Source organism: Mus pahari, chromosome 3 (genome assembly GCF_900095145.1).
Source record: "Mus pahari chromosome 3, PAHARI_EIJ_v1.1, whole genome shotgun sequence".
Lineage (NCBI taxonomy): Eukaryota > Metazoa > Chordata > Mammalia > Rodentia > Muridae > Mus > Mus pahari.
Genome location: NC_034592.1, coordinates 56271030 through 56294780, shown reverse-complemented (window position 1 = coordinate 56294780; position 23751 = coordinate 56271030). Strand labels below are relative to the sequence as shown.

At 43.6% G+C, this 23751-nt stretch overlaps 1 protein-coding gene across 1 annotated transcript in view; it reads right to left on the bottom strand.

The window, feature by feature from the left end:
• Positions 1-23751, bottom strand: part of Myo3b (myosin IIIB) — a 328196-nt gene that overhangs the window by 174879 nt on the left and 129566 nt on the right. The window contains exons 9-14 of the mRNA XM_021193757.2: positions 12669-12765; positions 11624-11740; positions 10902-11006; positions 7217-7300; positions 6171-6373; positions 57-155 (exon numbers count right to left, since the gene is read on the bottom strand). Of these exons, the coding sequence (XP_021049416.1) occupies positions 57-155; positions 6171-6373; positions 7217-7300; positions 10902-11006; positions 11624-11740; positions 12669-12765 (705 nt within the window). The remainder of the gene's footprint in view (positions 1-56; positions 156-6170; positions 6374-7216; positions 7301-10901; positions 11007-11623; positions 11741-12668; positions 12766-23751) is intronic.

The following is a 23751-nucleotide window of genomic DNA, read 5'->3' as shown; positions in this document are numbered from 1 at the left end:
ACTTAACCAGCAACCTCCTCTCCACCAGCAGCAAGGGGTCTTGCAAGGAAACTTACCTAGGGGGCTTTTCCTCAGGAAGTCTGAATTCAGCAAGTTTCTTTTGGTGATAAAGACCAGCATAAATATAGTAAAATATATGAAAATTTTTCTCTCCCCTGAAAAAAAAAATATTAAGGAAGAAGCTTTATTTGTAGAATTTATAGCAGGCTTTCCAGACCTAAATAATTGAGTCCATTTCCTTTCTGTACAAGATATTATTTTGCAACAAATTTACATAAGTGGGCAATTAAATACATTTCATCCCAATGACAAAACATTAATCTTCACAACAGCATTTTACCAAACACATGTATCTTCACTATAAACTGAAGAACATTCTAGAACTAATTCGGGTAGCAGCTCGGTTACATGCAACAACCTTTCCATGAAGCTCCTGGTCCTGAACATCTGTGTCACAAGCCCCCCATAGCTTCAGAGAGTGGGAAGTCTAGCCTACAGCAACCAGCCAAATGCCTCACTTTACTGTAGCCTCGGGCAGGAAATCTGTGGAAGCGGCCAGGGTGCTATGCTTTCAGACACCGCTCCTCAGTCCCTGATGGCTCCTGCTGACCACATCTTTTGTTCCTTTGGTTTGTTTGCTTGTTTTTTAATGGGTTGGGGGGTATTTCACAGGCATTGTCTCTGTGCATCACTTGCATGCAGTGCCCATGGAAGCCAGAAGAGGGTTTGAATCTTCTGGAATTAGAGTTACAGAAACTTGCTGGGTGCTACCTGGGTGCTGGGAACCAAAGCTGGGTTCTCTGCAAGGACAACAATTGCCCTTACCTTCTGTCTCTCCACTCATTGCCCACATCTGCAAAGCCACCCTGGATAGGGTGCCCGGTGTGTTCATTGTGATAGCAAATGACACAGAAGGAACCGAGAAGCTTGTGCCTAGATACCGTGCAGTGAGCGGCAGTGCCAGGACACCAGAAGTGTCATCACTTCTTTGATAATGAAATTTCATTGCTAGATCACCATGGGTGGGGGAGCTTTGGAACCTGATACTTGAGGGCAATTTGGAAAGTATTGCGTCAGATCCCTTTCTTCCCTCTGGAAAAGGGGGCAGTCTTTCAGGAAGGAAATCCTACTGCCCGCCAGACTCACTCTGTAGGAAGAAGCCTGGCGTGCCTCTCCTCTTTCCCTGTCTATGGCTTGGTCCCAGTCCTCTCTTTATCCTCTCTCAGGTATCCTTGCCCTCCTTTGTCTGTTCAGGACTTAGTCTCTTAGTCTTATCACTCTGTTCTAGATTCTTAGTCTTATCACTCTATTCCCTATTTGCCATTTCTCCCTCATCCGTTCACAGAACATTACTTCATTGTTTTATTTATCTGGGTTTCTTTTTCATCACAGGAAGTTGAATCCAGGATCTTCACTTTCTAGGCAATCCTCCATCAATAAGCTATATCCCAGCCATTGGCTTACTTCCCATGATCCTCCTGCCTCAACCTCCCCAGTACTGGAATTACCAGGTGCATGCCACCATGTCAAGCTATTTTTATTATTTAAAACAAATCTTATTGTGTGTATTTAAGTTATGCAGTGTGGCACAAAATGCACATAGATAGCTTTAAAAGTTATTATTCAACTGATAAATGTATTGGATGCCATTTATGGCAGGCACTGTGCTGGATGCCAGAGAAGCAGTTCTAAGAGGATCCCCACTCTTTGGGGGCATTCCTTCTAGACAGAATTAAATGAAATAAGAGGGGAGCTTGAGAGGAGGGCTTAAAAAGGAACAAGCAGGGGGACAGGATAAAGAATAATGTTGAGAATGGGACTCATGTATGCCAGGTCAAGGCAAAGACTTCAGGGAAATAACACTACAGTGAAGGCCTGAAGCCTGAGAGGGATTTGTAAAGCATTGTAGAGAGGGGAAGCAGAGACAAGTCTGCACACATGGGCTCAGAGGGCTGCCTTACACTTGGCCAGCCTCTGAAAGGCTGTTTATTCAATGTACATTTGTCAGACCTTCATATGACCTCATCCAGAGATGGAGGACCAGGAAATGGGATACTCAAGTGTGCCCAGAAAAGGGTAGAACCACCACTGTCAATGTAACTTTAATTCATCCCATGTAATTGTTGCCTTAGAGGAGTACTGCTGAATAAGCTCACCCTTTCTAGCTCTTTCTGAACTCTGGCTGGCTGGTTCAACTCAGGTGTTCCGGCTCAAACTCCTCTCTAAGCTGACTGATTCAATCTGGCTTCTGAATGAATTGCTCTGCTTGGCCTCAAACTAACTCTAGCAATCTGTTCTAATCTTCTGATTCCTCATTCTCTGGCTTGTTCTGCTTTACCTGTGTCTAGCTTGTTCTCTCCGTAATCTGTGCATAAAACTGTCCTGGTAAAAGCTGCCTCTTAACTCCATGAACTGAACTGAACTCAACTCAACTCAACTCAACTAAACTCAACAAAACTCAACTCAACTAAACTCAACAAAACTCAACTCAACTCCATTGCACTGCCTCCTTTGCTGACTAACTGAGAAGAACTCAACCAACCTGCACTGAACTGACTGAACTGACTTCAGTTGAACTGAACTTAACTCACTGAACTGATTGACTCTTCTTAAATAGCTTCTATTTCCTATGCTGTTCTTGTGAGAGTTAGGTGCATCCTATCCTTGTCAAATCTTCCTCAATTCTGTCAATTCTCAAATCTGTCCCTCAATTAAACATTCAGAGAACAAATCTTTTGCATCCAAACTCCATCTCAGAGTATCTGACCTAAGGTTGAACTTGAGTTAACTAACCTAGCACCAGCTTCCAGGTTACTACCCAACAAGACCTGTGTCTAGCACCAGTTTCCAGGTTATTCCCTAGCAAATCTGCACCTTTAGATTTCAAGCCTGCCCCTGACACTTCACTTCCAAACAACCACCAATTAGGAAGAAAACAGAAGTTAAATTTATAGTTTGGCTTCCAGAACCAGCCAAATATGTTAAAGGTCATAATGATCCCTTCAATCAGATGTGTGATTGAGGCTAGAGACCCCCTTTCTGTCTCTATAAGTGCTTTCTTGAAACTAAACTTAGGACTATTCCCTCCCATTCTGATCAGAGACAGTGGTGTGGCCCAACCTCGAACTTGAATAATGAGATCCTATGAATAATGTGATTGCATCGGAATCGGCTCCTTGTTGGTCTTTTGGGGTTCGTGAACGTTTCCTGGTACAACAACATCATTGTTTGGGATTAAAGGTGTGTACTAAGAGCATGCCTGTATTCTAGACAGAGCAGCCATGTTGCTGAGGAGTTTTAAAGCCTTAACCTTTCTCCATCCTACTCAATTCTCGTAACCACCTGGGGAGGTTAGAGTTATTAGTCCTGTGTGATACATGAAGAAAGTAGGGTGAGACCATATTTACACCAATGAACAACAACCATGGGAAGGGCACGGAGCACAGGAAATGGCAGTGTTCGTTCTGTCAGAGACAGCGCCTTCAACTTTAAAATCATATCAATATGGGAAGGAAGAGACACAGAGTTTCACCCAAGTGATCAAGAAGCTACAGGGAAACTTCAGATACTTGTAGCTCCATTTCTTCAGTCGTATGTTCACTGTTCTATTGTGCAAGGAAATTCTCTGATGGAGGAAGGTGTTTGGTGCTTTGGGGATGTGTGTGTGTGTGTGTGTGTGTGTGTGTGTGTGTGTGTGTGTGTGTGCTGGAAATCAAACCTAGCATGCCATACCCACCAGCCATACCCACAAATGCTTGGATTCTTAAGCTAGTCCTAGGCCCATGACTCCCGTTTGCCCAGTATGTGACTGCTCCATCTCTCCTCTTCTCCACTCTACCACCCTTATCTATCTGGGCCCCTCTTGTTTCCATTGGCCGACTGAAGCAAGAGTTAGCATCTCAAAATTCAAGTTAGTGGTGACCACTCACTCCCCTGCCTGAAAACATCCTCCAGTTTCGTAGTCTTTTTAGAAAAGGTTCAAAGCTCCGTGTGATCCATTCTTAGTGCCCCTCTCCTGCCCCCATTTTGTTGGCTAACTCTTAAGGGATCCACAGATCTCAGATCAAGCATCTTAAGTCCAGGAAACCCATCTTTCCTACTGGACCCCAGGTATGCTGCCTAATTTTTAGTTTCTTGTCAACTTGACACAAGACAGAGTCACTTAGGAAAAGTGAGCCCACATTGAAAAAAATTGTTCCTACCACATTTTTATCATAAGAAAGCAGGCTGAGCAAACCATGGGAGCAAGCCAGTAAACAACGTTCCTCCATGGCCTCTGCACCAGCTCCTGCCTCCAGGTGGCTGTCCTGTTTAGGTTCCCATTCTGACTTCCTTTGGTTTTGAACTGTGATGTGGAAGTATAAGCAAAATAAATCCCCAGGCCCCAAGTTGCTTTTAGTCATGGTATAGATGGGGTAGGACCCCTCTGTCCTCCATGAACTCTACACAACTCTTCCTAAACCAGATAGTGTGCACTCTTCACCAGTTTATTTCCCCAGCACTTACGTGGAAGCTATTGCTTTCGAGCACTGATCACACGTGCTCTATTCATATATTCCTATAACGACTGTGATCCTCTCACCCCTCCCCCACACCCACCGTGAACTCAGGGACTTTATCTTCTTTACTCTGGAATAGAGTGGGCAGTCAGTATTGACTGGCTGTGTGTATACAGTCCTGCTCCTGAGAAACTCTGGTGTCCTGCAGTGATCAAAACCAATAATAGTAAGAAGAGTGGCTAATACTGTTAACACGCACTGTCTCATGTGCTTTTTAGTAATTTTACACAGATAAACTTGTGGGTCTTACCAACAAATCCATGGGGCCATTGCTAGTAGCATCTGCATTTCACAAATGAGGCTCAGAAATGTTCAGAGACCTGCCCAAGGTCACAGAGTGGCAGAAAGAGCATACAAGCCCAGAATGACATGCTGTTGGTGACTATTACCTATTATAATAATGCTTTTCTTTTCTTTTTTAAAATTTATTTATTTATTATATATAAGTACACTATAGCTGTCTTCAGACACACCAGAAGAGGACATCAGATCCCATTACAGATGGTTGTGAGTCACCATGTGGTTGCTGGGAATTGAACTCAGGACCTCTGGAAGAACAGTTGGTGCTCTTAAGCACTGAACCATCTCTCCAGCCCACAATAATGCTTTTCTTACAACAGAGCGTTGTAGTTTAAATACTGTCCTCCGTAGGCGTGTATATTTGAGCACTAGGTCCACAGTGGGTGGCGCTGTCTGGGAAGATTATGAAACCTTTGGGCAGTTCAGCTCTGCTGGAGGAGGTACATCATTTGGGGCAGGCTTTGAGGTTTGACTGCCTGGCCAGATCTCCTGTCCTCACTCTCTGCTTCCTGTGTGTCAATGAGATGAGATCATCCAGCCTCCTGCTCCTGCTCCTGTGCTCTCCTAGTCGTGGTAGACTATGTCTCCACTGGAACCGTAAGGTAAAACGAGTTCTACCTCACTGCTTTTTGTCACAGCACTTTATCGCAGCAACAAAACAGTAATGACTACTTAATATTCTTTTCTCTCCCAAGTGAAAGAAAAAATGTGGAATATATTTCAGTACTTTTTGTTATCGAGAATTTCAAATTTATTGGATAAAGTGGATCTTTAAGGTATGTGCAAATTAATTATTGCTAGATTCTACCTTATACAACCAACTTAAGATATACTGTTCATAAAGCACTGTCCCCAGCCCTTTGCACTCTGCCTTTAATGCCTTTTAGATAAAACAAAAGCAAAAATAAAACTACCACGGAGGGCTGGAAAGCTGGCTCAGCTGTTAAAAGCCTTGGTGTTCTTGCAGAGGCTTTGAGCTCCGTTCCCAGCGTGCACAGAGCAATTTGCAACTATCTATAACTCCAGTTCTAAGGATCTTCCTCCCTCTTCTGGTCTCTTAGGGTAACAGGCACTCGCATTGTGTGCAGACCTACATGCAAGTGAAACACCCATGCACAGAAGACAAAACGAGATCTTAAAAGGCAAATCAGCTACCACTGGTCCTTTGCTTTTAAAAACTGGGGGAGACTAAAGAGCAAGGGGAGAGAGAACCTTCAAAATTGCCAAATTCTCCAAGTTTATATAGGCAGAGGAAAAAAAAAAAAAAACAGAGAGAGAAAAAAAATGGTAATAGAATAGAGGTGCACTTACACTGCCTGCTGTACAACTCTGGATTTCTCAAGGAGATACTCGGAGATTCTCGCCCCCATGACAGCTCCAGTTGGTGTGAACATCATTTCTAGATACTTCCCGAAGCGGCTGGAGTTATCATTGATGGCTGTGTGGGCGTTCCCGAAGGCTTCCACCAGGGAGTTCACTTGGAGAATCTTCTGGCGTAGGGTCTGATTGTCGGCCTGTGGGAAACATTCAAGAGCATTCAAGAGAAGCCTTCAGAAGCAACATTCCAGTGATGCTGCCCTGCACCCCTCCTAGGCTTCCTTTCTAAGCAAATCTACTTTGGGAAACTTAGCATCAACTCCCAGTATGAGTTTCTTACATGGAGTCATGAGGTGCCGTGAATCAGAAAGCCAGATTCGGTGGTAGCTTTAAAGTCTGGCTGCATTGCATAGGACATCTCTGAGAGATGTTTACTGCTTAACCGTTTAGAAAGAATTCTAAATACCGACATCTTCTCACTTTTCCACAGTGCTCTTCGATAAACCTCTACTCTAGTAAAGGAGTCCTCAAACCCTTTCTTAGTCATATGATGCGCTAATGCCAACTACAGGCAACTCCCTGACTAATTTTACAGTCCTTCCTTCCTTCCATGTCTGGGTCAAGGCTGGAATTTTCCCTTTCCTTAGCTGTTGCACAGTGGCTTCCCCTGGCCATTTTCCTAATCTCCACGGTGGCTGCCCCTGATCTGACTCAGTGTTTAACCACTTTTCCCACTTAATGGTTCAATGTTTCTAATGCATTGAATTGAAAACACACAAAATAATTAATAGCCCACAGTCCAGTAAATCCATGTTGGTATTATTTTTCTCACTCCATGAAGTAAGAACAGCATGCTGGCATCTTAAGAGCCTAGCTATCAGGAGGCAAACACACACACACACACACACACACACACACACACACACACACAAATGAAATCTTCTTATAGAAGATTTTTAACATCTCTTCCTGATATTAAAAAAAAAAAAAGTAATACTGTCTTTTGCTGTGAGGGCTTCTGCAGGGGCTTCAAGCCATACCTTTCCTAAGAAAGTAAGATGCTGAACGATCAGATGGGCGCTTTCCGTCTTCCCCGATCCACTTTCTCCACTGATGACAATACACTGGCACAGAAAATAGAGTCAAGGGAGGAATTCGATGAGTTAGCATGCAGAAACCACACGTGCACTGGGTTGTGGTTTTCCATATAACATCCCCCACTATATGCCTCCATCTTTCATTTCACTGGGCAGCTGTTCGATCCTGGGACTCTCCCTACTATATGGAGAGCTGGGACAGCTGCTTGTCTTTGCAAGGTATTAAGTAACATGTCTGATGGTACCACCGTTAACTGATTCTTGTGGATTGTTTGGTCTATTCTTGTTACAAACTATATTGCAATGAATAATCCTATACACAGGTTATTGTACCTACATGCAGATTCATCTGCTAAATAAATTCCAAGTGCTAACATGTGATCAAAAGGTAAAAGTATTTACAAAATAGCTATTACTGCACTGCTTTGCTAGGGACCATAGCATCTGACTAATTCACTAGAGCAACCATTTGTGTTTGCTGGCTTATCAGAAAGGTGACATGATCCAGGGCCAGCTACATGGAAGACACACATACATGGAACATGTGGAGTTGGGGCTGGTGTATTAGAAGAGGTACACGGTCCAGGGCCTGCTACATGGGAAACAGGCACAGGGCATATGGAGTTGAGGTGGTGCTGTACTGGCTAGCTTTGTGTCAACTTGACACAGCTGGAGTTATCACAGAGAAAGGAGCTTCAGTTGTGGAAATGCCCCCATGAGATCCAGCTGTGGGGCATTTTCTCAATTAGTGATCNNGGGGNNNNGGCCCCTTGTGGGTGGNGCCATCTCTGGGCTGGTAGTNTNGGNTTCTATAAGANAGCAGGCTGAGCAAGCCAGGGGAAGNAAGCCAGTAAAGAACANCCCTCCATGGCTTCTGCATCAGCTCCTGCTTTCTGACCTGCTTGAGTTCCAGTCCCGCATCCTTTGGTGATCAACAGCAGTATGGAAACGTAAGCTGAATAAACCCTTTCCTCCCCAACTTGCTTCTTGGTCATGATGTTTGTGCAGGAATAGAAACCCTGACTAAGACAGGTGCCATACAGAAAGCAGTCTGTAGCCTTGAGGCCTCACCACACAGTGTATTGATTTGTGTCAAACAGATAGGTAAAAACTGGTATTCAGTGCAGTTTTAGACTGTGTCTCTTTTATTATGAGTGAGGTCAAACATCTGCCAATGCTTAAGGTCAAGCACATATTTTTTTGGTTTTATTTATAGCCATGGCTTGTTTTTATTGTACTGTTAGCCATGCTCTTTTTAATGCTTCCTAAAGCTCTTTGTACACAAAAGAAATCGGTGATGAGGTGGAATAAAAGCGATGTATTTGGCCTTTGCATTTGCTTCCTGGCATGAAGCTTCTTGGAGATTCCTGATTGGTGGAAGGAGCGGAGCATCTTCTGCTCAGGAAGAGCACTGGCAGCCACACCTGGGCTGTGAACAAGGTAGGTCCAAATGGGAACTAGGCTAACTGTCTCAGGACAGGGATGGGCACTGAGGAAGAACAGATGTATAATCAGAGAACGGAAACTTTCAGACTCCCACTCCCATTATCCAGGAAGGCCAAGAGGTTGAAAGTTGAGTTCAATAAAAGCTTGTGTTGAAAAGGACCATTTTATTTATTTTATCATTCAAAATATTTTATTAGCATATATTCCCTGCACACAGTGTTGGACTTCACAAAGATTCTTTCAAGTCTATCATATGCTTTGACTGTATTCATCTCACTCTTAGTCTTGGGATTATAAAACATCTTTAATGATGTATTCTTTTTTAATCTTATGTATATTTGGTGTTTTGCCTGTAGGTCGGTCTGTGCAAGGGTGTCAGATCCCCTGGAATTGGAGTCATAGGCAGTTGTGAGCAGCCTTGTGGGTGCTGGGAATTGAATTCCGGTCCTCTGGAAGAACAGCCAGTGCTCTTAACTGTTGAATCCTCGAGTTATAAAACAAATCTTAAATAAATGAGATTCAGTGAGTTTTGAACTGAAGTATTGAAGGTCATGGAAGATGGCTTAGGTGAAAGGCAAAATCCTATGTGTTCCCACCTCTCCTTCTATCTGTCCCATGCATGTCTCCCATGTGGCTGCTGTGGGTATAGCCTGATATGCCAGTAAGAGCAAATTCAATGTTCTTCTTAATTCTTTGAGTTGTTCTAGTGAATTAGCCAGCCTGAAAGAGGATTGCTAGAACCCTTGAATTTGTACATGGGTTGGCAGAATTGTGAGTATCTTAGGTTTTCCATTTGTAACATGCATCTGACACATGGGCAGTTTTGTTGAAGTTAACCTATAACCTGTAGGGTCTGTGATAACTCCAGAGTGTGACAGGATTGCACTGAATTGTAGGGCACCCTGGAAAAACTATTTAGTGTTGGGAAACACACAACTTTGTGTCAGAAACAAAATAGGGCATGGGGGGGGACAAAAAAAAAACCCACAGCAGGCAAATTTGAAAGTCATGTTCTCTCTTTCTGCTAATTTTCTCTCTGGGAAACCTGCGGACAGTTTGTAACCCTCCACAACCATGCAGAGATATTCCTCTCTAGTCATCAGCAAGCCCGAGTGTGCTGGTCCATGGGTTCTACTGTGCAGGGGTTTGAGTCAGCAATGTCTCTCACAGTTGAGGGCACTTGAACGCTTGGTTCCTAGTCAGTGCTGCTGCTTCTGGGGTTTTAGGGGGTGCTGTCTTGCTGGCAGAGCTGAGAGAGACAGGTGCCCAACCCACTTGTCCTTTACCCTCTTTGCTTTGTGTCTGCAGTTTCAGGCGGGGCTCCTAGCTGCCCCTCCAGCAGCCTTGCCTGTTCGCAGCTGCTTTCCCACCGTGACAGATTTACAGCTCAGGAACTGTAAGCCACAGAAGCCCTTCCTTCCGGAAGTTGTCTTGACCATGGTGTGTTAGTCAGTGACAGAAAAGTAACTAAGACATAGGTATTATTTTGTTTACCCTCAACTGACCCAAAAGATCAGACTTCTTTGGTTTCTGGAAGCACGCACGGCTCTCATAAAATTTTCTTGCCAAGTTAGGTTACGTCTATTTGTTTGCAGAATGAAGAAATAAAGGAAAATGAACCCAGCAAAATGGAGGAGGGTTCAAAAGTAGAATGAGCCATGGTGTGAATTACAAGTCTAGGCAATTAAAAATTGGGAGTGAAGTTTGTGTTTAAGTAGCATTGAGCTTAAAGTTTATCAGTCTTAACCCTAAGCCATGAAATTTCCCAGCAGATAGATGATACAGGGGCCACTGTCTAGCAAATGCAGTATTTTACATGCACGAGACCCAGCCATGAAGATTCTGAGATCTTAATAGAAGGGAATTTCATTTATGCCATTATATATTGCATTTTTATTACAGCCATTGCAAGTAATCAGGTTGTGGTTGTCCTATGTTCTCATTATGTTCATATTAGAACTGTCTTTATTGCATTTCGTAAGAGAAAATGAGTTCTCGTGATATGCGTGTGTTATGTCTCCCAAAAGGGTTTTCTCCTTCTCAGGCTCCCAGTTCCCTTGTACAGCAATTTTATTCCCCATTTCCTCGGGGGTAGACTCAGCAACTACAAGTCCAAACAAAAAAAGAAAGATGAACTATGTCTTACCTGGCGAGCTCGTCATAGAGGAAGGTAAGTCCTTACCTGGTCCCTGCTGAAAGTAACCAAACACTGATAAGCGTTGTCTGCTGATGCAAATATGTGGGGGGGATTCGAGGAACGTTTCACCCCATGATAAAGCCTGGAAAACTGAAGAGAAGGAACAGCTCATCGACAGGATCTTTCCAATGCTCCATCGGACCATCTGATGCCTGCACTGTCTGTTACCCAGAAAAGCAAGGCTCTTCACCTTAGGGGATGAGATGCTTCTGGAAGGCTCGGAGTCTTCGGGCCTATGTGCTGACCCCCGTTTTCCATTGCTGGCTACACAAGCTAGGGCAAGGGGGCACTAACTGCTCTGCTCTGTCTCATCCTCTACTGAATAGTCACAGCTTTTTTTTCTCTCATAGGATGATCAGACATGACCCAACCCAGTGTTTGGCATGTAGCAGGCATGTTAACTTTCATTGTTTCTCTTTGCTTTGAGAAGTTTCTCCCTAAAGATAAAAATCCCACCTATGTTAAATTATTGTCTACACTTTTGGATATCAGTCTCATGGCAGGAGAGGGGTTTCATGGTTTTAATATCGCTTTGTTTTATTTGCATATTTGATTTTTTTTTCCCAGTATGTGGGTTTGAGCCTGGGACCGTGTGCATGCTAAGCAATTACTCTCCCAGTGAACTACACATCCAGACCCGGCCTTGTGATTTTTTTTTTTTTAATCACTCGTAAAGGAACAAAATGCTTTTAAACTGGTCCTTGTACCTGTGGAGAGTATATGCTTAGATTCTGGAAGGGGTTTAAGGCGATTAGAATATCTCCAACATAGGTGTAGATCAGAGCATCTGCATACCGCTTCTGCAGCCAGTAGATAATTGTGTCCTGAGAAGAAACAGCATTGAGAGTAACATGGCCAATCAAGGCAGAGATGCTGAAAGCAGCAATGAGCGTCTTACACTAATATTTGTCTAAAAGATTAAGGCAGCCCATTCAGATCTTAACAGACTCTTAATGATCCTAAATCTCTCAAATGGTGGCAGGTGCCTGGAAAGGCTCAATGATAAGAATGTGCTGAGAGAAGAGTCTGACAGGCCAATGACGATTTGAGTTGTTCCTGGGTTCTGGGTTGGGGGGCACTTTCTGCTCAACTGGAAGGTTCTATTTATAATTAGATTTAACTGTGTGTGGACAGATTCCCCCAGGTTCTTGAAATCCAACTTGTGTCCCCCAGAAGAGTAGCAATTGCTCAGGCTATTCACAGCTGAGCTGTCTTGCCAACCCTGGGAATTTCATTTCTCAGAAGTAACACTTGTTCCTGGATTGCAGGAATACAGAATTGAACACTGTGGTGTTACGGGTTCATGATTGAGGCGTTGATGCTGGGTTTGCCCAGGATTAGAACCCACAGGTGGAGGTTCAGCTCAAGCAAAGGCGAGTATTCTGAATGAGGAATTCTCATAGTTCTCAGATTTCAAATCTGAACTATGTTTATTCTACTGCCTCTATAAATGAAATGTCTCTTTGTGAAGAACAAACACTGGCTTTCAGGATAAAGGACAGTATTTTTTTATTAGATAGGAAATGGGCTTCATTGGTCAGACCTGTGAAATCAGGGGCTTTACTAAAGTCTTCCATCATTCCAAAACTATAAGTGAGCACACAGAGCTCTGATCATAGTCATAGAGATCATGCCATAGATAACCAAGCAATTAAAGTTTTGAATGACTTTAGAAAGCTGTGATCAATCATAGAAGGGCCAGGCCACCTGTGTGAAGCTCTCCATGAGAGCTGTCTACCAAGCATTCAGTACCTCGTCCAGGACCTCGAGATTGACCAAGTCATCCTCAAGGCAGCACTTGCCGGCATCCTCCACTCGATGGGGTCTTCCAGTATGCATCCTTTCATGCCTGGAACCATGAAGAGAGCATCAGCACCATGCCAGTGAATGCAGCAGCAGAAGGCAGGTGACTCAAAGGCAGCTCACTTGAGAACTCAGCACGTGACACACCCAGCAACCTTGGGGACAGTGGAAGCAAAGCCAGCCCAGGCATCTGTGCCCTGTATGTGGAGGCTCCAGGGGAAGGGGAGTCCTAAGCTCTTCCCTCACAGTGAAGAACTTTACCAGCTGGACCCAGCAAACATTCATGTGTGTTCCTTAGATTCCAGCTGTCGCACTTCTAGGAGGTATCGTCTACACTTTCATTTTCTGCTTTGTGTGGCACAAGGTCATTGTCTACCTGACTGCAATGTTTCATAAGAAGGAATGAAACTCCTAAGACTACACAGCAAGGACTCTCTGTGAGTAGAGACCCCCTTGGGGGTCACATAACAGATAGCCTGCATTATAGATATTGACATTACTATATTCATAACAACAGCAAAATCACAGTTATTAGTAGCAAAGGAATGATTTTATGGCTGAGGGTCACCACAACGGAAAGAATTGCAGTAAAGGGCCACACCATTAGGAAGGTTGAGAACTGTGACTTAGAGCATTCTACATCCCGTTGAAGCATAGAATTTCCCCTGGGTCACAGTCACTGTGCCTCCCTTCTGGTAATGTCCCCTTGCCCTGACTGCTAGCACCAAGAATTTCTGATATTTTTTCAAACTACAGAAACTTTCAAAGAATAATATAAATACCAAAAAGTCAGTCATGGTTTGTATTTGTCTTGTTCATTTATCAAAAATTCCTTTGAGACCTTTCTCCTAAGGAACTTTTCTCCTGAGGTGACTACTCAGGTCCTCACCCCGGGGACATTCTCTCAGCCTGTCCCTAAATGTTGCCCACGTACATACATGCATCAACGGGCAGCATATGGGTTATACATATTTAATTATTAAAAAATAATATTCTGGGAGTTTTACTTAGCAAATGTGTCTTGCTTTAATTCAGTATCATCTATTTTGTTTTGTTAACATTTATTTATGTGCGTGTGCACTCTTGTGCATCCACACGTGTGTCCACGCGTACCCATGGAAGTTGGAAGACAATTTCCAGGAGTCAGTTATCTTCTTCCACTTGGGTCTTAGAGATTGACTGTGTGTGTCGCTGAACTTCTATGGCAAGTGTTTCTGCCCGCTGCTCCATATTTTCACATTCATAACTTCTTATTGTGGGGTATTGCTTACCACGTATCCCCCAAACTTGAATTACAATAAATAACTCCCCCCTTTGGTATTCCAAAGTACAGTTTGTTTTGTTATTTGGCTACTTTTTTGTTTGTTTGAATTTATTTACTTTACGTCCTGACTGAAGTTTCCCTCTATCCTCCCTCCCAGTCCTTCTCCCTCCTTCCCCTCTCTGCCCCCATCCACTTCTCTAAGGGGAAGGCCTCTCGTGGATATCAACCAGCTCTGGCTTATCAAGTTGCAGTAAGACTAGGTGCATCCTCTCTAACTAAGGCTAGATGAGGCAGCCCAGTAGGAGGAAAGGGTCCCAAAGGCAGGCAACAGTCAGAGACAGCCCCTGCTCCCACTGTTATAAGTCCCACTTGAAGACCAACGACAATAGTAGTGTATGTGCAGAGAGCCTAGGTCAGTCCCATGCAGGTTCCCTGGTTGGTGGTTCAGTCTCTGTGAGTCCTTATGGGCTCGGGTTGGTTGATTTTGTGGGTTTATTGTGGTGCCTTGACCCCTCTGTCTCCTGTAATCCCTCCCTTTCTTCTGCAGGATTCCCCAAGCTCCGTCTAATGTTTGGCTGTGGGTCTCTGCATGTGTTTCCATCAGTAGCTAGGCGAAGCCTCTTTGATGACAGTTATACGAGGCTCCTGCCTGTAAGTATAGCAGAATCTCATGAATAGTGTCAGGGGTAAGCTCCCTCTCATGGCATGGGTCTCAAGTTGGACCAGTCTTTGGCTGGACACTCTCGATTTCTGCTCCATCTTTATCCATGCACATCTTGCAGGCATTAACAAATTGTAGATCAAAGGTTTTGTGAATGGGTTGTTGAATGGGTCCCGATCCTTCCATTGGCAGGCTTATCTGGCTACAAGAGATGACCAGTTCAGACTCCATATCCCCTGTTGCTAGGAGTCTTTCACTCGCTTAGATTCCTGGGAGTTTCCACTGCCCTTGGTTTCTAACTCATCCAAGAAATGCCCACTCACCCCCCATTTCAGTTGTCTCTTATATTATGTTTCTCCCTCTGTCCCGCACCCCATCCCTCCTCTTTCCATCCTCCCAGCCACCCCCCACCCTACCCCCTGCATTTCTCTTTCTCAGTGAGATTCATGCATCCCTCCCCTTGAGCCTTTCTTGCTACTTAGCTTCTTTGGGTCTGTGGATTGCAGCATGGTTATCCTGTACTTTATGGCTAATATCCACTTATAAGTGGGTACTTACCATGTTTGTCTCTCTGGGTCTGGGTTACCTCACTCAGGTTGATCCTTCCAAGTTCCATCAATTTGTCTGCAAATTTTATGATGTAATTGTTTTTAATACCTGAGTAATACTCCATGTGCAAATGTAGCACATATTTTTTATTCATTCTTCAGTCAAGGGACATCTAGGTTGTTTCCAGTTTCTAGCTATTATGGATAAAGCTGCTGTGAACATGCTTGAGCAAACGACCTTGTGGTATGTTGGAGCTTCTTTGCAGTATAACCTCAAGAGTGGTATAGCTACATCTTGATTCCCAATGTTCTGAGAAACCACCAAATTGATTTCCAAAGTGGCTTTATGTGTAAGTTTTCACTCCAACCAGCAATAGAGTAATGTTCCCCTTGCCCCACATTCTCAATAGAATAATATGTTGCTTGAGATTTTTATCTTAGCAATTCTGGTCAGTATAAGATGGAGTCTCAGAGTCATTTTACTTTGCATTTCCCTGATAGCTAAGGATGTTGAACATTTCTTTAAGTGATTCTCAGCCATTAGAGATTCCTCTGTTGAGAATTCTCTGTTTAGATCTGTAGTCTATTTTTTAAATTAGGTTATTTGGTTTGTTGATGTCTAGTTTCTTGAGTTCTTTATGTATTTTGGATATCAACCCTCTGTCAGCTGCGAAGTTGGTAAAAGTCTTTTCCCCTTCTGTAGGCTGCCATTTTGTCCTTTTGATGATACCCTTTGCCTTGCAAAAGGTTTTCAGTTTCGTGAGATCATTTATTAATTGTTGATCTTAGTGCCTGCATGATCGATGTCCAGTTCAGGAAGTCTTCAAGGCTATTCCTGACTTCCTCTTCTATCAGATTTAGTGATTCTGGTTTTATGTTGAGGTCTTTGATCCACTTGGACTTGAGTTTTGTGCAGGGCGATAGATAAGGATCTATTTGCAGTCTTCTACATGCAGACATCCAGTTAGACCAGCACCATTTACTGAAGATGCTTTCTCTTTTCTGTTGTATAATTTTGGCCTCTTTGTTAAAAATCAAGTGTCCATAAGTGTGTGGATTTACTACTAAGTCTTTTGTTTGATTCTGTTGATCAATATGTCTGTTTTTATGTCATTACCATGTGGTTTTTATTACAATTTCTCTGAAGTACAAACAATAAGATGGTGTTCCCCCCCAGAAGATCTTTTATTATACAGGGTTGTTTTAGCCATCCTGAATATTTTGTTTTTTTTTTCCTATGAATCTGAGGATTGTTCTTTCTAGGGCTATAAAGAATTGTGTTGGAATTTCAATGGGAATTACGTTCTGTAGATTGCTTTTGGTAAGCTGGCCATTTTACTATGTTAATCCTACTGATTCATGAGCATGGGAGANCTTTCCATCTTCTGATATCTTCTTCAATTACTGTCTTCAAAGACTTGAAGTTCTTGTCATACATATCTTTCCCTTGCTTGGTTAGAGTTACTCCAAGGTACTTTATTATTGGTGTCTATTGTGAAGGGTATTGTTTCCCCAATTTCTTTCTCAGCCCATTTATCATTTGTATGTATGAGGGTTACTAATTTGGGGGGTTAATTTTGTATGTAGCCACTTTGCTGCATTAACTGTTTATAAGCTCTAGGAATTCCCTGTTAGAATTTTTTTTAGGATTGCTTATGTATTCTATCATATCATCTGCACATAGCAATACTTTGACATCTTCCTTTCCAATTTGTAATCCCTTCATCTCCTTTTGTTGTTTTATTGCTCTGGCTAGAACTTCAAGTGCTATATTGGAGAGACAGGGAAAGAATGGATAGCCTTGTCTTGTCCCTGATTTTTTTCTTTAAGTTTCTCTTCATTTAATTTGATGTTGGCTATCAGCTTGCTGTATATTGCCTTTATTATGTTTAACTATGTGCCTTATACCTCTGATCTCTCTAGGACTTTTATCATAAAGGGCTATTGGATTTTGTCAAAGGCTTGCTCAGCATCTAATGACATGATTGTGGGTTTTTTTTCAGTTTGTTTATATAGTATATTACATTGACAGATTTTTATATGTTGAACTTTCCCTGCATTTCTGGAATGAATCATGGCCAGAATATGGGGTCCATGTTTTTATAAGGTCTCCCATATCCCAGGCTGACCGCTTAGAACTCACTATTTTAACAGAAGGTGATGCCACACTGTGCTCCTCCTGCTTCTGTCTCCTGATTGCTGGGATTACAAGCATTCCAGGAAGGACGTCCTTCACTCTAGATGATGCCATTGCAGACAGTTCGAGATAAGAGCACTCAGCTGCGACCTCAGAAACAAAGAGGCACCAGCATAAAGTTGATTCTCGGTGTGCATGGGCACATTTTGGCACTACCAGGATCCAAGTTGGTATTTCCCCAAGTCCACAAGCAGATTGTCTATGGGAGTATATATGTCTGTCTGTCTCATATACCTAAACTGTCTGTCTCATACACCTAAACTATCTGTCTGTCTGTCTCATACACCTAAACTCCAAGAATCATGCCAATGATCTTGAATCTCATCAAAATCTTCCCACAAGAATTTAAACCCAATGAACTGGAAACGATATAGTAATTACTATTATTAGCACAGTGTGACTTCCTCTCCTGCTAATGGGCAATCCAATCCTTAGAGTTGGTACTTGCTGGAGACTGTGGTTGGCAATCTAGAAGTTGGTGTTTATATAAGATATTCTCACTCATATAACGACCAGTTCACTAGTTCAGCCACACACACACACACACACATACACACACACACACACACACACACTTACACACACATGCACATACACATGCATACACATTCACACATATGCTTACTTACATGTGAACACTCACCTATATAAATGCACACACACATACACACACATGCACACGCACGCACACACACCAGCAGCTGCCCTCTACAATTACTGTTCCTCTGAAAAGAATGGCTGCTTCATTTTGCTCCTGTGAGGTTTGGAGAGTTAAAAAACCCTAATCCTTACACTTATCCCTTTTACACAATCATTAGATGTTAGATAAGCTTATAAAAGTGTTATCTTTCTCTAATTTTAGTTAAAATCAACAAAATTACACTTGGTTCAATTTTATTTTTGTTTTCTTGAGTCAAGTAGCTTGTTATCACAGGTAACTACAAACTCAGATTATCTAAAACTCGCATGCTCCACCTAGTGTCTTAATTTAAGAATAGCAACTGCTAACGTTTTTTTGCCAACCAATTCTTTGCCTAACTATAACAATTACAGATATTCAACTTTAAAGTGCTTGGATTTGTCTGGGCATTTGTGGTCCACACCTTCAGTCCCAGCACTTTCAAGGAAGAGGCACGTGGATCTCTGTAATTTTGAGGCCCGTCTGGTCTGCAGAGTGAGATTCAGGACAACTGGGGCTATACAGAGAAACTTGAAAAACATCAAACAAGCAATCACACAAACAGACAAACAAACAGAAAGACACTTGGGTTGTGTAGGAGGCACAGCTTAGAGAAAGCATTGGAGGAACCACACTTGTTAAGCACATGGGCTTGTGTTCCCCAGAGGAAGATAATGCCTGGCCACTCAGAAGGCTGGAGCAGATGTTGTCTTAACAACCTGTCATCGTTTTTGCTGTTCTAAGAAGCCAGCCTTCCTGAATGCCCCAGATATCCTGAGCATTATCTAGACCCTTATCCTGAGCTTAGTTTCTTGGTAACTAGATCCCATCCTTACGAAAGAGTCCCATGTACTTTGCATCCTCCATCAATAGAGTCTATCCTTATGCTTATTACAAATTCCCGCCCTTCAGTCTTTACCCTGAGCACTGTTGGTCAGTCAATCAAACTCATCCTTGGTGTCCAGGTCTTGGGTGCCTTGCTGCTTTGCATAGGAGTTTCCACGTAGCCACGCCTAGGGTTTTGTTGTGGTGAGGGTTATTTGGAAACCTCTTCCTAAAGTTTTTCTGTGCTTAAAGGTGTCAGAGAAATAAACCACGAGAAACAAACCAGGCTCTGGAAGTCTGCCCAGTGCTTGCTAAGTGGTGCTGACTAGAGTTTCATTCTTCATCTAGTGTGGCTCATCTCCCTGCCAGCTGTGACGCTTGCAGGGTCCCCAGCAGGGTTGAGTATTCCAAAGCTTAGATAAATAGATACATATAAATGACTGGTTAACAGTAAAAGACATTTATTTAATAAAGGTATATAGCACTACATAGATTTGTTTTGTTCTTATCAAAATGTGTTTTCTACTACTTCTATTCTAGCATACTTTGGGTACATAGAAACACGTCCAGAAATACTGTATGTTCCGAATGAACACATGAGTTCACGCACAGCGTGCTCTGAGGTGCTGTGTGCCTAGAGTGATGGCTGTAACTAAAGTGTCCTCTAAGAGGAGTGCTCTTGGGTAAAGCACAGAGTGTCTTTCCATCCTGCCTTTTCTGTATTCCCGGCTTGTGTTTATGAGGCAGATAGAGTGTGAGGTTTGAAGCTAAGAGGGAAAGTTGTGTGGCCTGGGTTTGGATTGGGTGCCAAAGAGGGTGCAGGGTAAGGTGACTTTAGGGTTCAGGAGCCAGTGATTAAGTTGATGCTAAGGTAGAAATGTGGACCTGTGTGGAGCCAATGGCAGACATTTTCTAGACTGTCTTTAACCCAGGTCATACGTGAGAAGAGGGCTTTGAGAACATCAAAGCGGTTCAGACTGGAGTTTACTCTCTATGCCCGTGTTACAGTGAAGCAATTTGGGGGTGATGTTCTTTAGTAGCCCCATCTTGGTGACAGGCTAGTCCTGTGTGTGATTTCCCTCCAAAGTCCATCCATAATCCATTGGCTTCCTGTCTTCAAGCAGAGACTCGGTGTAGAGGGGTGCATACAGGTTCAGGAGCCCCACTCAGCAGGCTTGGATATGGTCCTGTACTGGCTGGTTTTGTGTGTCAACTTGACACAGGCTGGAGTTATCACAGAGAAAGGAGCTTCAGTTGGGGAAGTGCCTCCATGAGATCCAGCTGTGGGGCATTTTTTCAATTAGTGATCAAGGGGGAAGGGACCCTTGTAGGTGGGACCATCTCTGGGCTGGTAGTCTTGGGTTCTATAAGAGAGCAGGCTGAGCAAGCCAGTGAAAGTGAACCAGTAAGCAGCATCCCTCCATGGCCTCTGCATCAGCTCCTGCTTCCTGACCTGCATGAGTTCCAGTCCTGCACCTTTGATGATCAACAGCAATGTGGAAAGTGTAAGCTGAATAAACCCTTTCCTCCCCTACTTGCTTCTTGGTCGTGGTGTTTGTGCAGGAATAGAAACCCTGACTAAGACGGGTCCTATCCTCTTGTAAGTGATAAAAGGGAGCGCTCTTAAATCATGACCCAAGAATGTGATTCTCTTACCCAGTATGTATTCACCATTCACCACTGAGAGCTACTCTGTCTTTAGACAGTTGTCCTCTGGAGGACCCATCATGGAGATTATTTCTGCCCCTGTTCCTCTATTCCCAGAATAGAATCCTTCCTTCCCTCCCAAGGTGCTAAAGGAAGGATGAAAGAAAACCAAACTGTCTATCAGATGCCATGCTTAAAGGAGGTGAGGATATTTGTTAGGGATGGAGAGAGTGCAGATTCAGGGATAAGAAAGAAAGGAGATGAGGAAGAGGACCCAGGCTCAGATGGAGTGGTCTACGGCCTCTATAGCTGTAGACAGAGTCCACTCCCTTATGACCCTAATCCATGGCTCCAAACAGTAAGGAAAGCATTGCTTGAAAGTGCGGCTAGAGTTACAGCGCCTGTCTGTGCTGTCAAATTCTCCATCCAGATCAGTTCTGTCTCAGTGTATGTTCTGATTCTGATTCAGGGTCAAAGAAAATGAACCATTCCATCTGACTTTAACCATACAGAACCAGTAGGAGACAAACCCCCGCAAATTACCCATGGGACTCTATTCTATTGCCTCTGTTGTGAGTCAAATATAGAGTAGATACCAGTTGAGTTCAGAGCCCATGGCTCCCTGAGTTAGATGTTGACCTATAACATAAGGTTAAAGCTCTCAATCAAATACAAACTTAAAAAATAGATAGTAACTGCCAATTTTTTGATCAATGCAGGTTCGGCCTAATAAACTGGCATTGTATTATCAATCATATTAAGCAGTATTTGATACTTCTCCAGACAGCAACAAGAGTCAGGGACAAAAGCAGGAAATTAAATATGGGTTTGTTCACACAGTGAGGCACAATGTGCAGAGTATGGGGGCATCAGGGTGTAGCAGGGATGGGGGTAGGTATGTGGGTTGTGAGGGTGTGTGGGGTATGTGGGGTGTGTGGGGGTGTGGAGCATGGGGTATGGGTGTGTGGGTGTGGGGATGGGGGTGTAGGGTATGGGGCATGGGGTATGGGTGTGTGTGGGGATGGGGTGGGGTGTGGAAGTGTGGGGTGTGGGGCATGGGGGGAGTGATACTAGTTATATCAAGGTACAGATTTATTCCTTCTCGGTTGGGGAGATAAGAAGATGTTTACTTCCAGTGTGGGCAACATCCTTAGCAGTTTATGTGATCATTCAGAAGGTCTTCATTTACAGGAGTGCCAGGAGCCCGTGGGTGTGTAGGATTCTGGGTGTGTATGTGCCCACTCGTGTTTGCAAGTAGAAGGGCTGCCTGGGGGGATCCTGGCAGGTGAGCAGTGAGAAATCTGGTTTTAAAGGTCACCACGGCAGGTTGAAAAGGAGTCAGAGCAACTGAAGTCATTGTTTTCATCAGCCTCGGGCAAAGCACAAGGGCAGACTCCAAAAGCCATTAAGCATAACATAACAGGGGAAAAAATAGCCGTTACTAAATTCTCCTAGCAAATAATACTTAGAGTAGACCTTTGGCTTTTGATGATCTAACATTTGTCATCTCAGCAGGCCCTAGCCACCTGCCGGGGCAGGACACACTAGAACTGGTCACTTTCCTGAGGCTTGCAGCTGAGTTCATGGTCATAGTGCAGCCACCCAGGGCCTTCCCTGCCTCCATCACATTCCAGACTGCAATCCTCTCTCCTAATGACTCTTGTGGAATGGTAAAACCCACGGTTTCAAGTCTACAGCTCTGATCTTTAACGGGTAGGCCACATACCGGGTGATAGCAATAAATTTGTGGATTTGCAAAATGGGTTTGGGAAAGAAAACATTTTGAAGGTCAGGGAAATAGGGACTGGTGTGATCAAAAAGTTAAATTGTTTAAAAGCTTCTCTGACAAGAGACACTGTAGCCTTCAACAGATGCTGGGACATTCTTACGTCCTTTAAGGGAGTGTACATCTTAGATTCTTAACTGTCGTGCCTAAATCAGACATATGCCATGGCAAAACTATAAGTTATTGGGAAATTATTTAAGTTACCTTGAGGTGATATACATATATATATATATATATATATATATATATATATATATATATATATCACATACATGAACATCACGGAATGATACTGACTGAATCTCAATAGCAGTGTTTCTTCTGCCTATGGATCCCCGAAGGACTGCACAGGTAGAATCCTGAGGGTAAGTGGGTATAGATCAGGGTAGATAAGTGAAAAAAGGTTGCCTCAGGCTCTGGTTTTCCATACAGCTGTTGCATTCAGAAGAGTTATTCCCACGAGAGCTAAGACGGACCTCACATCTCCAGCCCCCCCTCCAGACACGGTGCGCTTTCTGCTACAATACGTAACCAACTGTAAACACACACACACACACACACACACACACACACACACACACACCTGATGCCTAACCTTGTTCCTAGGCATTTGAATGCTGGGCCTATCTGCTTATTATAAAGAAGATGACAGTTTTCCTATGCAATCTTGATGCGGCACTCCCTTCTGTTAAGGATTTTGGGGATTCTTACTATTCAAGAGGGATACTGCCAGCCTGGGCTACAGAGGAAGTTCCAGCACAGCCAGGGCTACACAGAGAAACCCTGTCTTGGAAAAAAAAAAAAAAGAGGGATACTGAGGCAGATTGTCCTTTTGGAATAAGAGATTTACTAGAGTTGATAACACCACATGATGGGGGCTCTGAGAAGAATTCAGGCCCACAATGCAAAGTGGGAATCTCTTCGTTTCGATTTCAGAGAAGGCCCTGTATCATGTAATCGATGAGTAGCCCAAAGTACCCGCTCATAGTCGGGTGAATACCTGAGAAGTAGGGGAGGGGGTGCGAGTGTGGTCCTTTAGTTAATGAGTGTTCATCATGTGGGATGTGTTATCTTTAATCCCCGATTGCTTAGTGTCTCTGGGATTGGGAGGAGAGGATTATAGGTTCCTAGACAGCATCTCAGTAGAGTGCCTGTCATATCCCCATAGCAGTAAGAATTACAGACTCAACTCAGAGAGAGGGAGGCTGCCGCCAGTGAACATAGCTATGTCAGCCAGAGGCTAAACTTAACACCGCCTGATCCCAGTGGCAGGGAGTGTAGTTCCTTCTGCTCGGTTCTGCCTTCCTACCTCTGCTCTCCATCCTCCTCTATGCTCATTCACACACCCCTACCTCCTCCTCCTCCTCTTCCTTCTCCTCTTCCTTCTCCTCCTCCTCCTCCTCCTCCTCCTCCTCCTCCTCCTCC